This window comes from Amblyomma americanum, chromosome 5 (assembly GCF_052857255.1).
Source record: "Amblyomma americanum isolate KBUSLIRL-KWMA chromosome 5, ASM5285725v1, whole genome shotgun sequence".
NCBI lineage: Eukaryota > Metazoa > Arthropoda > Arachnida > Ixodida > Ixodidae > Amblyomma > Amblyomma americanum.
Window position 1 is genome coordinate 209286984 of NC_135501.1, and position 16270 is coordinate 209303253.

The 16270-nt window shown below is 50.0% G+C and overlaps 1 protein-coding gene across 1 annotated transcript; it reads right to left on the reverse strand.

Annotated features, from left to right (window-relative positions):
* Positions 1-590: 590 nt before the first annotated feature.
* Positions 591-11665, reverse strand: LOC144134549 (xaa-Arg dipeptidase-like). Its single transcript, XM_077667453.1, has 5 exons — positions 11384-11665; positions 10476-10621; positions 4534-4760; positions 2790-3097; positions 591-989 (listed from the first exon to the last, which is right to left on the reverse strand). Exons 1-5 carry the CDS (start codon positions 11610-11612, stop codon positions 676-678), a joined length of 1224 nt encoding a protein of 407 aa, XP_077523579.1. The 5' UTR covers positions 11613-11665; the 3' UTR covers positions 591-675.
* Positions 11666-16270: the final 4605 nt, after the last annotated feature.

Genomic DNA, 16270 nt, shown 5'->3' on the forward strand with positions numbered 1-16270 from the left:
AATAGAGAACTCGGGCTAGCTCTTGAGCCGCCTCGTTACTGGGGACGGCGGCGCGGGCAGGTGTCCAGATTAAATGAATTTTCGTGCTCAGCAATTGTTGGCTAAGGATCTTGGCCGCTTCAGGTGAGCTCCTGCCTCTTGCAAAATTTGAATGTCGCCGAGTTGTTGCCATGACGTCGCCCTACATGCATACGCCATCTATCGCTGAAACGCGCGCGCCTCGCTTGGAGGGGGCGTGATGACTTCATCTTTTCAGGACCATTTCTCGGCCTTAACATCGACGGTCGACGAGGTAATTTTGTCTAATGTGGTAGTAATTCTTTCGCATTAAAACGACGGCTAACAAGTACTACTGAAAGCAGGCCAGGGTTACCATATTTATTTGTTTTGCTTGATGCAGCAGAACCTAGTTCGTCACCAGCGTTGTTTTTGTATAACGGGAAACAATAGTAATTACACCTACGGCGCAACACGACCAACCACGGCAGGAGATGCCACATACACAGCGCAGCTTCCCCGCACTGCTGTGTTTTGCCGCGCTGCTTGCCGTTCACCAGTTATAGCCTGGCTTCCGATTACAATCACGCGCCGTAAATATTTATTTAGTCCACAGCCGGAACAACAGTTGCAAAAAACCGTCGCTGGCGTCGTGATGGTCTTATACAATATTCGCCTTCATTGCGGGCATGTGCAGGGCGGCTGCTTCGACTGCTTCCACTCCTTCAGGTCCTTGCGCGCCCTGGGGAACAGATCGGCGTCGGCAAGGACGTCGAGGGCTGTCAGGGCCAACATCTGGGTGACCCTCTGGGTGGGACCCTGTGCGGCGTCGGATCCCGCGGCTTGTGCGAACTCCCGCGTGTGGACGTCGACCGAATCGCCGATGGCGAACGTGGGCAGGAGGGTGGGCAGCTCGTGGGACACGTTCGCGGCGTCGCTGGCCCATCCCGAGGTAACGGTGCGGGTCAGGTCCACGTCGACGAAGCGGACACCTGCGTTCACCCGCCGCTCAGGGGTTACAGCGTTAAACGCGGCATTCCTTGCCGTGAGCTCCATTGTCTGCTTTCTGACTATCCCTCCTGGCATAATTTCGTCCCGCCATCGCTATGCCTTCTTTTATTTCACCCCGGCTACAGACCCAAGTGTCCGAGAAACAAGCAGAAGCTACCGCAGCCGGGAATCATGTATATGTTTCCTTACGGTTATTATTTCAACCAAAAGCAGCAGCGAATTTTAACCTAGCCTCGTAAACTCAGAGAAAAAAAACGCACATCTGCATCTGTGGCCATCTGCGGTACCGCAATGATGGCAGTGGCCTTGGTCCTTGCCTTCCGCACAGTTCGAGGTGCACATAACAATTCACCTATTTATACCATCTCGTTTATTCATACACAGCGAGTATGAATTTGGAAGCTTGGTGAGGGGAAGCGGGTGCAAGGAGAATACTGGACATCGGGAGGCTTTTATTTAGAGCGGAGGCCGCGTTTAGACGAAGCATTGGAAAGCAAAAAATGCCCATGTACGGTGTGATATCGTGGCCATTGAAGGATGCCAAGCACTGAAATTTCCAATGGGCGAAATTAATCCGGAGCCCCCCACTGCGGTTCCTCTTTTCCTATAGCCTCCTTTCATAGCCTCCATCGTCACTTCAGTGATGCCGCGGTTAAAGGGACACTAAACAAGCAAACTAAGCAGGACGGAGAGATTATTTCTCGGACAACGACCAACGCTTTTTCTGCGCGGAAAGGTGGATGCGCTGCAGAGAAAAATAGCAAATGAAACAATCATTTGCTATTCCCGAAACCCGTCCACATCAAAGCCACTTGTAAAAAATGGGCACATTTACATTATTTCTATGACTAATTGGCCCTGAACCCCTCGGAGCAATCAGAGCCACAACTTCCAAAGACCGAAAACGCAGCCTGAAGCGCAGGCCACATGAGCGCCCCACGATCTTCGCCGAGCTCCCTAAGCACTGAACAACCGCGGTGGCATAAGAGTGTTAATGCCGCTAAGTATAATGGCCACACGCGGTCTGAGTGAGCTGAATGAGAGCCGCTCGTTTTTGCCTCGAACCATTATGACCTCAATCGTCTGTTTCGCACTGTTTTAATTGCGAGACTTCGCAAAGCTGGCCGCCATTCTTCCTCCAAGGCTGGCGGGCTGCTCCCATCGAATTCGGACGGCGAAACAGCCTACAACGACCCGGATAGAAAAGTACAATCATGACAAACCTCATTACTCAACCACGAAACAGAAGTGCAACGCAAAGTCATCGGCCTCGCTCTGACCGCCGCCGAGTCCCAAGGGATTCCGACCGACGGTTAGGGGACTGAATTCGGGTTAAGGCTAAAAGCCTTCTCCCGTCATTTTTGACGGCTGCGAATAAAATCCATTTCTCTCTCACCTCTTAGAAAGCTAATATTACGTCACCAACCGATGCTGCACGTATTCGCAAGTGGTGGCGTCATGGATAGATCACTTTTGCGCAATTTTCTGCTTGTGAAAGCTTTGTTTTCGGCAAAAATGGCATATTCGCTATCGCGTGACGTCAACCTGCCAGTGTAGCATTACTTATCATTCCCCGTTAGTGTCCTTTTAAGATCAGCAGTCCACCGAGATTGCAACAGGGCCTTTTCTCGTGAGACATGCGCCTGCGTTCCTTATGTTCGCCATGAGCCCCGACATTTATCGCCTTGCTTTATGCGGCAATATTTGGCACCCCACCAACCATGGACACATTGAGAATTCGTCGCCATCTGCCGAGTCGGGTTGTCGGAGCACAGACCCACCGAGCTGCTTGCCGTGCTTCCTGTAGGCCCTGACGAGTGCGTCGTTGTGCGCGAAAGCCTTGCAGCGGCGGCCCCTCTGCAGGGCGGCGCTGCACGAGGTGGCGTGCGCAGCCGCGTACAGGCAGCGCTCGGCCCGCGCCTGCAGGGCGTCCAGCTCCAGCGGGTCGGCCGTGAGCACGTGGCACACCAGGCGGCTCGCCTCGGGGATGATGTTCGGGTAGTGGCCGCACTCTTCGATCAGCGCTATACTCGCCCACACACGTGCGCAAGAAGGAATATCGAGATAACTCGCACACGTTGCATTTGTGCTAGACAAGAAGTGAAAAACGCGTCGTGAATTGCCACTCTTGGCGTCACAAGATTATCACAGGAGGTGTCGCCATGTACTGCCTAAAACAGTCTGCTAAGAAAGCCTGTCCGCACAAAGTAGGAAGAAGTAGAAAGAAGCCAGGAGATGCACTGAACAGTTCATCTCGGGAATAGCAGAAAGAAATCAGAGCAGGGAGTAGAACATGAAAAACAAGATATTTGAAGAAAAAAGAAAATGGCCGTCGTGTTTTCATTTCTCATTTCGTTATGTTCAACTTTGCTACATAGATGATTTTCTTACACTAATTCATTTCTTATTTACATTTACTATTTAACGGTGTGACGTCATCATTCTTCATCACGGCATATTACACCATTCATTAATTTATTCCTCATTATCAATAAACTTTTACGCATTCATTCATCTGGAGTGACGTGATCGTGCGGACACGCTTTGCGTACAAGATTGAGCTATATAATGTTTTCGCATTAAAGAGCTAGTCATTTACGTGCGCGGCAAACCGAAAGGACACGAATAAAACATAACATGCGCTCATTGTCTAGATAACTGAGACTTAAAGCAAAGAGTTCACTTGCAGAACACTTGCCTAGCACTCTCGACGTGGGCTTGATGCGCTGTCGCAGCATGGCCAGGCTCACGTAGGCCGACACGGCTGCGTCAGCTGCATTCACGCCTTCCCAAGGACTGTCCGCCGCGTGAGAAGCCCGGCCCGTGTAGGTCGCAGTCAGCTGCGCCCCGGAAAACGCGCGCGTCACGATGCCCCACGAGCGCGAACTTCGCACCTTGGCAACGACCGCTGAACTCTGCAGCTGAGATGACGAGGTGAACCTTCTACCATTCTACTTATCTTCTCAAAAAATATTTAAAAAAACAGAAAAGAAAGAAAGAGAGAGGGGGAGCCAGGACCAGCAACTCTTTGCCATGCGTAACGCCAATTCAAGATCAATGAAAAGGAGCTAAATGCTCCTCGCCATAGTCGTGGGCGTTGGCGTTGTAACACGCCACCTGACAACCGTGGCAGGCAGCAGCAGAGCGAAGCGTCGCCTTCGACGGCTAGAACGGATGAATGGACAACCGGGAGGTGGCTGCCATCCCTATGCGGGTGTTATTTTCGGTGTGCGCATCTGATCTTTATTAAATACAGTGCTCACTTGTGATAAAATTTATTCAAAGCTCGAAAAAACACAAACTTTCCACCTTCCGTCGCGAGAATGACTGAGGGTCGTCGATACCACCCTCCCGCAACCCCATAATCCACAGCGACCAGGCCTGCTCAACGAAAGTTTCACCACTAAGAGAAAAGAATTGTCGGCCAAGAAAAAAGTGCTAGAACGCCTGCAACACCCTTCTTTGACCCGGCTTAGGCATCCATCACGAGTGTGACATGTATTACGCATTTGTTTTCATCCTAACCATCCCATGACCGTGACCCAGATTGAGAGTGGAAAGATGTGCTTCTGACACCAGGCTTGCTCGAGACGGCGTCTTGCCTTCTGGCTGGCAGCAAAGGCGCATCTCAGGACGTCTCGTGTGCCCGGGTACGCCGCCATGGCCACGTCGATGTCGTGGAAGGCGCCCTGCTCGAGCATGCATATCTTTCCCGCGTTGTTCTCCTTGGCGGGCGTGCCCAGAACCACGACCTGAGTGGTTTGCCCAAAAGGCGGCGTTTATCGCAACTGATCGGGCTGCGCATATATCAAGCAGAAAACGTTTTGCAGGTAGCTTGTGTTCAGAAACAATCATTTCGCCTCCGTCCGATCACCTGCAATGCCTGCAGGTGTGAGCGTAAGTGCAAGTTTCAGCGGTTGCTAAGAATACCAAGCGACTGCGACACGATGCAACGTAACAATGAATTCGTTCCCCAGCAATCGCATCCTTTGCTGCCGACAGTAGGTGAAAAACATCATGCTATAACGTTGTCAAACAACAAGCAATCGATTTTTTAAATAAAAAATGTTTGTACATAGCCTACGACCGTCGCGCAATAATCAAATGCTAATGTCACTGATCTACGTGCTACGATAGTTAACATCGCTATTTCACTGTCGTGGTTCTATAAAAAATTCTGCGTTATAACATGGACGGAGGAGACTGCGGTGCCACGTACTCGTGCAGCGGCATCGACAAAGGACTCGTGCCATGAATGATCCGCACGTGGTTTTTCCTTCACCAGTGCATACCATCTACACGTGCCGTTCACATCACCTCTGCGCCACCTGCGCGGATGCCGCCTGTTGCGCGCGTCAGTCAGAGCACACCACTTACGGACAGAGCGCCACATGTTGGTGCGTCTGTTTGTGTGTGATTTTTTCTTTTGGCTCCGTGGCTGAACTGTCGAATTTGACACCAGGGGCCATATTACGTAACTGTCACAAATTTTGTGGAAAGTTATTAACAGTGACGTCAAAATGACGAAACGATGAGACGTCCCCGCTTGACGCAACGAGGAATCAGCCAATTACAGCAGGGCGGTGCCCCAAGAGAATTTATTTGCACGGCGAGGGGCCGTCTGCTAAATTTTTGTTAAAGGACTTAGAAATACGCAGCAAGAAAAGTAACTAATATTTCATTTTGCCAAAACATTGTGTTTAAAGTTGTAAAATATTAAGAGAAACAAAAACCGTTCGAAGATGTACTTTTAAATTTGCTGGTGGGTAACTATTGCTGCCGCGGGGAAGCGCTGACAGCGGTAAAACGTCAAGCTGCTTTGCACGAAAGCAGCCGATTCCACGCCGTGTTATTGTTTTTTTACGCGGCGCCAGAAACGAAGCTACTGTGCGGTTGACCTAAGTGTTCAGAAAAATGTGAACGAATGCAGTGAAGGCTACCTGCCTGCCGAGCGAACTTGCAAGGAGTGCACGGAACGAAATCGACGAAGACAACTTGTTGAAGTCCGTATTGTTCGGCTCTTTCGATCGATGACAAAAATGCCAAAAGGTGAGGTGTTGCAGTATGTGACGAGTGGTTGTTTGTTTCTTTCCCCTTGGTAAACAGAAGACGACCACGAAGTGCCATTTGCTGGGAAAAATAAAGTGCTTTGCCAGCATAAGCGTGTCTTATTTATATGTAGCTGTGTGTCACAGGGGTGACGACGGAGCCCACCCCTTCAGCGCACTAACTTTACAAATCGCCTCCAACACGCGCTGTACGCATTCGCTCACCGTCGGTTGTGCGATGCAGACGTACGCCTCATTACCAACGGCAGCTTGAAAGCCGCCGGTAGCAAAGAACCGGCAGCAAAGTCAAACGCGTCTTCGTGCGCCCTCCTTCGCCGTTGCTCGCGCTGGCGCAGCCGCCTCATGCCTGTTTCACATGGTGCGAGGCGAACGAAAAATGACGGCGCGGCCGCACTGTCGATGCGACGGTAATCGCAGCCGCCGTTTCACATGCCAACGATTTCAGTCGGTACCGTCGGCACCTTAGCGTCGGTGCGGCCTGTCAGTGGCCGAAAATTCTTCTGCTGCAATAAATGTCAAACATCCTGGCAGGCGTTGATTTCGTAATCATGGGTAATAATATTGGGCTGTGATGCATTATGTTCAATAAAGCGTTTTCGAGATTTTCCTGCCATGTCGCTGAACTCCAGAAGAACCGACAACTGAGCGAGTTGGTGCATCATGGACGAGGTAAGAAACAGCGCAGCGACGACGGACACGTACGAAGTAAGAAGACGGAACAGATATTCATACTTAACTGAGGAAAGACGATATTAATGTTCATACAATGAACGATAATCTGACAGCTATCATTACGGATTGCCCAGTAGAAGTAGGCGGTAGGACGGTTCGGCAGGATACCGGCAAGTTATCTCAGGAGGCAAAAGATCTGATTAAGAAGCGCCAACACCGCTTGTCCGTCTTCTTTCTTCGTATGTGTCCGCCGTCGCTGCGTTGTTTTTTACCTCGTCGCTGAACTCCTATTGGCTGACTACTGTGGCCGTCGCTGCGACCGCTCCGACGCTGCGACAGTGCGACCAAATTGTTGAAAGTCTGTCGCAGTGGCCCTGCGACGAGAACGACGCGCATTTCTGTCGCACAGCGGCAGAAATCGCACTGCGCTGCGGCAACAATCGCATCATGTGAAACGGCCATCTCTCGTATCGCCACGTACACCGCCGCCATTTTCTGTCAAAAACGCAACGGTCAAATTGGCCGCCTCGAGACTGTCACAAAAAACTGTCAGTTAGCGCCTGCATAATTATGGGTGCAACGTCACCACTTCTGCCACATCCGTGACGTAACCTGCAGCCACCCATGACGCAAAAAAGCAAAATGGCCGCCGGCCACGACCGACCAATAGGAGCGAGGCTTATTGACACCTTTTTGACAATTTTCCTAATTGACAGTTGCGTAATCCGACCCCAGAACAAAAGGACGAGCCCCTATTGAGGACAGTGTTGGTCAGTGCGGTGTATGGAGACGCAGTCCTGGCTCCGTGAAACCGGGAGAGAGTATCCTTTGTCTACGTCCCAGCCGGAAGCGCTGCCGCATGCCCTGCGCCTTCTTTTGTCCCGACTCGATGGTAGCGCTGCCGGATGCGGGTGTTCCTGGGTGGCTTATCATCGAGTCGGTTCCCACGACACCTTCTCGAGGTGACAACGACCGCTCGTTAGCAGATGTCATTCTGAAGTGATTTGAAAAGGCAGTGGAGACACGGGAGATGCGCTTTGCCGGACAGGCTGTGTTCGCCCGCCGACTCGATACTGACTCTGTATTTCATGAGTCTGAAAACATGACGAGAGCGTGGGAAAGCGAGGCTGCTTGTCAAGCCAGTGGGGAATGAAATTAGTTGTGCAGTATTGGATGGCGGAGACTGGTCTTCTTTCCTGTATTTGTGATTTGCTGTGTCGTCCTTTCCACAAGCTTTCAATGAACGAGCGTTTGGGAAATTACCCTACCCCACTGAGGGCGGCGGGGACGGAGGGATGAAAAGAAGCAGGGGCTGGTTCCATCAGGTCATTCTGCGAGACAGTCATATTTAAATGGTTTTCTCTTGGTAGTCCTTCTCTTCTATTTTTATTTTTAGTGCAAATAAACGGTTAAACTCTCCCGAAGTTGACTTCGAGTAATGTGATTGAGCAAGTTCGAACCTGAAAGACGTTCTGCATCATATTACTATCATCAACATTAATTCGCTCTCAGCAACACCAAGAGAGGGGGAAGGAAGGTGACAACTCCGCCAAAGCGTATATCGTGGGGTAATTATAGAACGTCGCCTTCAGTCATTCGTGTTTTCCGTAATTATCGATCAAATGCCCTCAGAAGCGTAGTCTCAGTGTAAACGTCTGGTGTTTTGCCAACTGAGCCCAATTGGACAGATGATACCCGAGCACGCACTTGAGCATGTGCAGCACTTGCCAGAAGTAATCAGGCAACAGGGTTCACTTCTTATCTATGTAGAGGAGCTCTTGCGGCAGCCCTAAGGACCAGAAGGTCTCGAAATCTGGGGACAAGGGTTCTCTTTACCTTACACAGGTTTAGAGCTTAAGGTGTGTCATGAGTGCCCCACTGCACGGTTTAGAAATAAATCCCGCCGTCGGGTTGGTTATGACAAATACTGTAACCCTGCAACTCTCTCCCCTCGCTAACTCTCTGCCCTAACAAGCGGTTAAGGTATTAGCCCATTGACGGCTGCGGCGCCTCTCAAATTCTCGCAACCTCCTCCTCCTTTACAGTCATCCGCATGTATTATCCCAGTTGTCTATAGCAGCTAATCGTGTCCTGTCGTACTTACGACGTAATTTACCATTAGTTTTTTCTGGTGTTAAGTATCTCGCCTGCATAACGTTAGTTCGGCTAAAGCTGGAATATGCCTGCGCCGTATGAGACCCTCACATTTCTTACTTGACGACAACACTTTAATCAGTTCATAATCGTGCAGTACGATTCATTCGCTCAGATTTCTTTTATCTCGCTAGTGTCACTGCTATGAAATCTCAAGCTAACCTGCCTGACCTTCAGATACGGCGCAAAGTCTACAGACTGAGCCTCCCTCCCAAATTTTGTCACTTATTCCCCGTAGATTTAAAGCCAGCTCATCACGTATCCATCCGCACCAGTCACGTTAAAAATCGTTTACCCTGCTTGGGCATGTCTCACTGCGCGCTTGCGTTCTTTCTTTCTCCAGACAGCAGTCGACTGGAATGGCCTGCCTGCCTGACCAATACACCAGCTCAAATAATATGCTTTAACCACAGTGTCATTCATTTCCCATACAATTTGTATGATGTATTGTATTGCCACACTGCTCACATTCTGCGAGAGCCGCCATGCGGCCGAGCGGCATGTTTTGGCTCGTGACGGAGTGAGGAAGTCGACGCTTCCGCTCCGGCGTGCGCTGCTGGTCTACTTGGTCATTCGATTAGAAGGCCCTTTTGAGTTGCGCTACGTTTGTCGGCGACAGTATTTTTCCTCATGTAATCCTATTAGGGCCATCTGAAGTGTCAAGTAAATACACAAATGAATAAATATTTATCTCCATCCGCATCTTTCCAGAGCTCAGTAGTGGTGACATCTGAAGAGACTGAGAATATGACCAATTTTGACTTCTCCCAGCCAAAATTCCGAAAAGTAGGCGCAAAATTAGGCACATGCCCCGGCCACAGGGACTCCTCATGGCGCTGTCAAGACCGCAGATTCGTGCCCAAAAAACTGCTTAGCGACCAGGACGCTCACAGACCTATCCTTTCTCCAGAGGAGGCCAGAACAAAATCAGGTCAAGCTTCGCCTTAAGGGTATGACACCTTAGCGTTAAAGAGTTAATGCCCATACATGCAGAATTGGTCATAACTCTACTTAACATTCATAGATAGCGGCGAGTCCCCCATAGCACCACCAGCGCAGTGACGCAGCGGTTAAGCGATGCGCACTGGCAGCAGGTGGCTGTTTATAAATCGCAGGCACCGGTGGGGATTGCGCGACCCATGTTGCTCTTCCCGAGAATTCGGACATGGCAACTGTAGCGATAAAAAGACACGGACGCAGAAAGATGCAACAGGACACTCGCTTGACTTGCAGCTGATAGTGTATAACGTGTCCGTGCATTTTTTTACCGGGTCACTATGTAAGAATCCGTAAACCAATCAGCCCCATTAAGAGCCTTAGCGAAAGCCTCACGGCCCACCACAAACGGGCCGAACTGGGGTAGTGCAGAGTAGGGCATAACTCCGGTTCAACGCTTGGCCAACGTCATGACGCGTCAGAGCGTCGCTTGCCGGCATTTTAGCAAAGTTATTCCTATCCTATCCTACGACAAGAAGACACTATTCTTACTCGTGGTAAGTATGTCTGGAGCACTTATTTCGCACTAAAGCGTACCACAGTGTGCAGCCTTTTTGTCCCTGCACCGCAACGCACCTTTCCTCGGATGTCGGTGAACTTGGCCATGGCCTCCTTGACGGCCACAGCGGCGCCGAGCGAGCTCTGGGCCACCAGGTTGCGGCCGCAGGCATGGCCAATGTCGGGCAGCGCATCGTACTCGGCCATCAGCGCAACCGTCGGGCCTGCAGCGGGCACAGTCGGTATAGTAAAGTGCCTGACAGGAAGTCGCCATGCATACGCCGCCCTCTTTCAGTGTGCGTCACTTAAGTTGTCGGCAGCGATGAATACATCAGTCCAAAAGAGGATCATTTTAGCCTACGGTTCTTCTGCAGTGTTTTTAGTGTCTGTCCTCCCCTGGACGTGTTTGTGTGCCAAAAGTTAGTATCTGAAATGCACGGATTTCATGTGCATATCAATGGGTCAGGGTTCTTCCTTGCGCACTTCAGTTCCGAGTGGTTTAGCTAACACCATCTGCCGAGCTACTTAATTGGTTGCGATCCATTGTATCACCAGCGCGAACATAAAAACAGGAAAAAGAAGAAGATAGGACATAGTGGTGAACTTGCAACTTTATTTGAAGAAAACTGAACCCGCACTTATATACACAAACCAGCACGTTCGCGCGTCTTGATTATTCCCCCTGGTAGGCATTTACCTGGTGCGTGTAGACAAATGCGGATACAGTTTTCTTCAAATAAAGCCGCCAGTTCACCGCTCTGTCATATGTTTTTCTTCTTTCTATTTTTGTGTTCGCGCTGCTGACACATATGATTAAGCTAGTGTTAACAGGTACGGACCAAGATAGGTCATAATCATCAAACTTATTAGCGTTCCGCCGAGCAGGTATATCATTCTGCTCGCCCACAAATATCAAAGGTTGCATATTGTGAAAGCAACGCCGGCCAGGCCTAGCCGGTGGACGATTTTTTTTTCCCGCCCCGTACCGTCGGCGCCTCCGGGCGCAGCGTAGTCGGCCCTGAACGCCGTGGCCAGGTAGTGGTGGCGGCGGACCCTGAAGTCCTGGCCTTTCAGGAACTCGCACAGCCGGTCGTGAGCCTTCGTCTCGCGCATCGCCGTCTCCGGGTTCTCCCACAGGAACCGGCTCACGCTCCGCAGCTCGGCGGCTCTCTCCTCCAACACGCTCCGCACGAGCGCGACGGAATCCGCACCCATGGTTCGCTGAGATCCGGGTGAACGCACTGTGACGCTGTGGGTGGACTGTGGCATGGAGCACTGGAAGTTGCGCGACGCGAAACTTCTTCCTTTGCATCGCCGAATATCGCCTAGAACCTCGTAATTTTACTAAACACGAAGAAGCCATTTAGAATTGCCGTATAACGCCTCGAGTACTAGTCATTGATTTATTTATTTATTCATTTATTTATGTTTACGCGAGCTACAAGGTGCTCCGTACTGGAGCGTTTTGGATTAATTTATACAACTAGGCAGCGTTAAACGTCCTCCCAAATATTAGTACAGCGCCGTTGTTGCATTCTTCTTGACCGAAATATGGCCGCCATGGCCAGGACTGAGCCTGCAAACTTGTTAACAACACCTGAACTTCACAGCCATTGAACCACGAGGATGGTTTAACTGCAATTATTGAGTTATGTCACGCGATGTTCACACTTGACCAGAGCCGCCGCGGTGGCTCAGTGGTTATGGCGCTCGGCTGCTGACTCGGAAGACGCGGGTTCGATACCGGCCGCGGCGGTCGAATTTCGATGGAGACAAAATTCTAGAGGCCCGCGTATTGTGCGACGTCAGTGCACGTTAAAGAACCCCAGGTGGTCGAAATTTCTAGAGCCCTTCATTACGGCGCTAAACCCCCATAGCCATAAACCATCACACTTCACCAACGAGGAATGCCGTACTAGATGGTTCCACTATAAGTTCCCCTACCTGCGATTCTACTTAACCTGCTCGAACCATTCTCGATCTCGAAGACCTATACAAGCAATACACTCGCAGCAGACATGTGGTGCAGTGTGCTACTTATATGTGGTGCATATGCCTGTATACAAACTGGGCAATGGCCGTCACGATAGATGACCGGATTTAAAGCGTATTATCTGCACTGAAGGATGTTGAGTGGTAAAGAGTGCTGGCGAAAAAAAAAAAAGGATGCCATGCTTGTCACTGCAGTGATTGCACCGATAGTTCAAACCAAGCTTCGAATCAAAGGCAAAAGCGATTAACAAAGATGGTGCCTGTCTCTGTCCCTGTAGTGTCTACCATGGATCTTCGCCTCGCTGTTGCTTATATCTTCTGAAATCAACTCTTTACCTAAAGAATAAGTCATCCAGCTTAAAAGTTCGAGTTCAGCGCCATCATCGTCACCATCAGCCTAACTACGTCCATCGCAGCATAGAGGCATCTCCCACTCAGCGTCAATTAAGGTTGTCCTACAACAGCACCTGCCAGCCATCCCATCTCCGAAAATTTCGTGATACTATTTAACACCAGGTTCCCTCTCTCATCGTTTATCCTGACCTGGAATTCACTCGGTTATCCATATGTTATCGGCATTATACGGCATGCCCACCTCCTCCACACAGTTTCAGCGGGGGGTGGGGGGGGGGGGAGGGGGGGTACTATATCAACAACTACGATACTATTGATACTATCATCAGCTTGGTATTCAACGTGACCCTTCCTAATGGTTTCGAAGGGTGACAAGGACTCTGAACAGCAAATGACACTTGCCGTGGAAGACATGTCGCCGTAGCTCCGGAAGGCAGAAGAGGCCGGGCCGGTGAGAGCCGTAGCCGGAGGATGAAAGTCGTACAGGTGTACTACTAGACCCCAAAAATGCCGTACGGTCCTCGAATGAAGTTACGACCAAACACTTCTTTTCTCACGCACGCATTGTGCCCTGCCTGATGTGCGTATGTCCTTTATATACTTCGTCATCATCCTCGACCAGGGGTTACCTCAACCAAGTACTAATCATGATTTCTAAATTTCTTTTTAGTTGTCCCGTTTAGGTGGTTGTCTATGTGCCGGTGGTATCGTGAGATACCGATATTGTGCAGGCAGGATTACTTGAAATAGTACACCGCATTCATCATATTTGAAGTCGACTTGTTTTAGGTGTCGATCCATGTACTGGATTGGCACTTTGGATCGGGCTGGGATAGATATTTGGCCACAGTTGATGTCTTCCGCGATTAGCCTGCTTCACTAAAGGCGATCTGTGATGGGCTGAAAATATGATCAGTGTATAATAATAATTGCGACAGGGAAATCGTAAAGCAAGACCCAAAACCAGGCTCGTCAACTGCTCAGCCTAAAAAAAGCTTAGAATAGTGGCTCAGCATCCGACTGGTATGCGGGTGGCGCGGGGCTCGATCCTCATTGTGGCCGAGTGCCCACCTCTAATGGGCGCAAGATTTCTCCTCCTGGCTTGGCGCTTTGCTTCTTTAGCGTGAGATTCTCAAAAAATGGGTCCCTGTCACCGCGGCTGCCGCGTTTCGATGGAGAAATTATCCCGGAGCCCTCCTTCATGGCACTTCTTTCGGGGGGAGCACCCCGTCCCCGAAATTCGCTGGTGAACACCGGCCTATGGTTACAGTATTGTCATGGCCGTGGCTTCGAAGCCATCGCTAATCCGGTCACCAATGTTCCATAAACAGAGGTCAGAGCCGCGGGCTGAAGGAGACAGAGACCGACACGTGGTTCTTTAAGAGACAGGACACTGAATTGAAGATGTGAAACAGGCTGTTACACTTTCAGCTAAACAATTGCGCAATGTTTTTGATTTTCTCATTACTTCCATGTCTCTTGGAATTCTCAGCGCACCGTGCTGCCGCTGAGTACTGCGGTCCACAGCCACGCCTGAGCCCGACCTCACAGCGCGCTCCCCACTGGTTTTCTTGGCAGAAGTTCCGCTCTCTCGGCACCTCTTTGTCGGCATACAGAGCTTGCCTGCTGCTGGCCCATCATCCAGGCGCTGCAATTCACATCACACGGCTGCTTTGAGCGCCCTAAAAAAATGTCACGTCCAGCGAAGAATTTTTTCCGGAAAGCGGGAAGTGCAAACAAAGACTGCTGCGCCTGGTTCCTGCCAGGACGCTGCGCTGACGTCACAGCTGCCGCTGAGAGTGGCCGAATGGGAGGCCGCAGTACGTCTGCATAAAGTGGATCAATCAGCACCATGGAAGGACTAGCCGTCAGTGCAAAAAAAAAAAACTGTCTCATAGGAGAAAAACGAGCAAGACATCATAAGGGGCTACTTAAACCCGCGCGAGCATTTGTTCGAGGTCTTCCTATCGAGGTGTCGACAAATCCTTCATTCTGCGGTAATCATTCTAAAAGTCAAACGGTTGTAAATATTCTTTGTCTTTTTTTCTCTCCGGATCAACAGCCGCCGGAAACATTGTCTTCATTCCTGCACGGGAACCCGCCTTGCATCTGGAGCCGCGACTATATATGGACAAAGACGGGAGCAGCAAGGAATTCGCGCAAAGGCGCATCCCTGGAAATGAGGAGCTTGTTGACCCAAGCGCCAAAGGTAAGCGCTGACGTTTGTCATACTTTATTAGAGCAGAAGTGCTCAATAGCACTGGTGGGGAATATCTGAATCGTTGGCAGTTAAACCGTGAACTCTGCCGGGGGTTTTCTAGTAATATCACGCAAAAGGTGGGCGGATGACATTTTCAATTCATCTGGCGTTTTATATCAACGCTTCGTAACTAGGAATCGCATATCTGCTTAAAGTTGTTTTTTTAGTTTAAAATTTGTCACGAAGATGTGGAGTTTCCACGACACTTCCGTTTAACTTCAATACTTTCTCAAGTGATGGAGCGCAGGGGCGCGGTCGCATCGTCGGGGCTTCAGTCATTATATGGGTTACATAAACTGGAAATCAGAAGCATACTATTCACCGTCTGTCATTGACTGATGTGACTGATGTTGCTGCCAGGAAGTAGGAAAAAGAAAGAGCACGGGCCTGCCTACTGTCTCAACCCGAGCTACGCTCGCTGCGACGTGCTGAAGGTAGGACACTTAAAGGATAGGAGGGAAAGATAGAAAAGGCGCCGCGCGCTAATAGGCCCATAGGCCCCGGGCCGATCCCGGAGGCAGTGCAATACCGGGTCGACACGTGTCAGAGTGCGTCTGTGATTAAGCCGTACAAACAAGGTTAAATCCATGAGCAATATGAATATAACCCGTTACCTCGCGCGTCCTGTTTTTTTTTCTTAATTGTGCATCCCTTATCGTGCAAAACTGGCCACGGGAAACAAGAGTCGCAAGGAGTTGATAGGTGGAGCGACCTACTAGCAGAGCGAGCCGAGGCAACAGCCAAAGTAGAAGGAAAACCAAGCATGAATAAATTTAATTGTTACGCGTCAAACGATTTGTGGATCCGCGTCTTTTCTTATATATCAGAAAGCAATCAGTAGAGCCGCCCGACACAGGCACTACTCTGCTGTGCTTATGTTGTTGTTTTCAAACCTTCCGCGGTGGGCGCAGTACGTCTATAGGACGGCAGCGTCCTGTGCCCTACTCGGTTTTTACGGTACCCTCGACCCCATGTCGTTAGACAACTTCCCCTAAGAACACTACGAGTCGGTTTTGGCACTTAACTTATTAGACCAATAAACGAGAAATCCAGAAGAGCTTTGATCATTCCGCAATATATTTTTCTCTTTCAATATTTCAATGGCAATTCAACGAAAGACTAAAAAAAATTATTTTGCATTTTCGCTTGCGATTTACTTCTTTTTGGCGATGTGCTTGCTGCGTTTCTTTCCTAGGCTACTCCATTTGATCCGATTTTTTATTAGCCTACGAAGGAGAGCTGTATCCAACAGGTGCACATGTGAGAA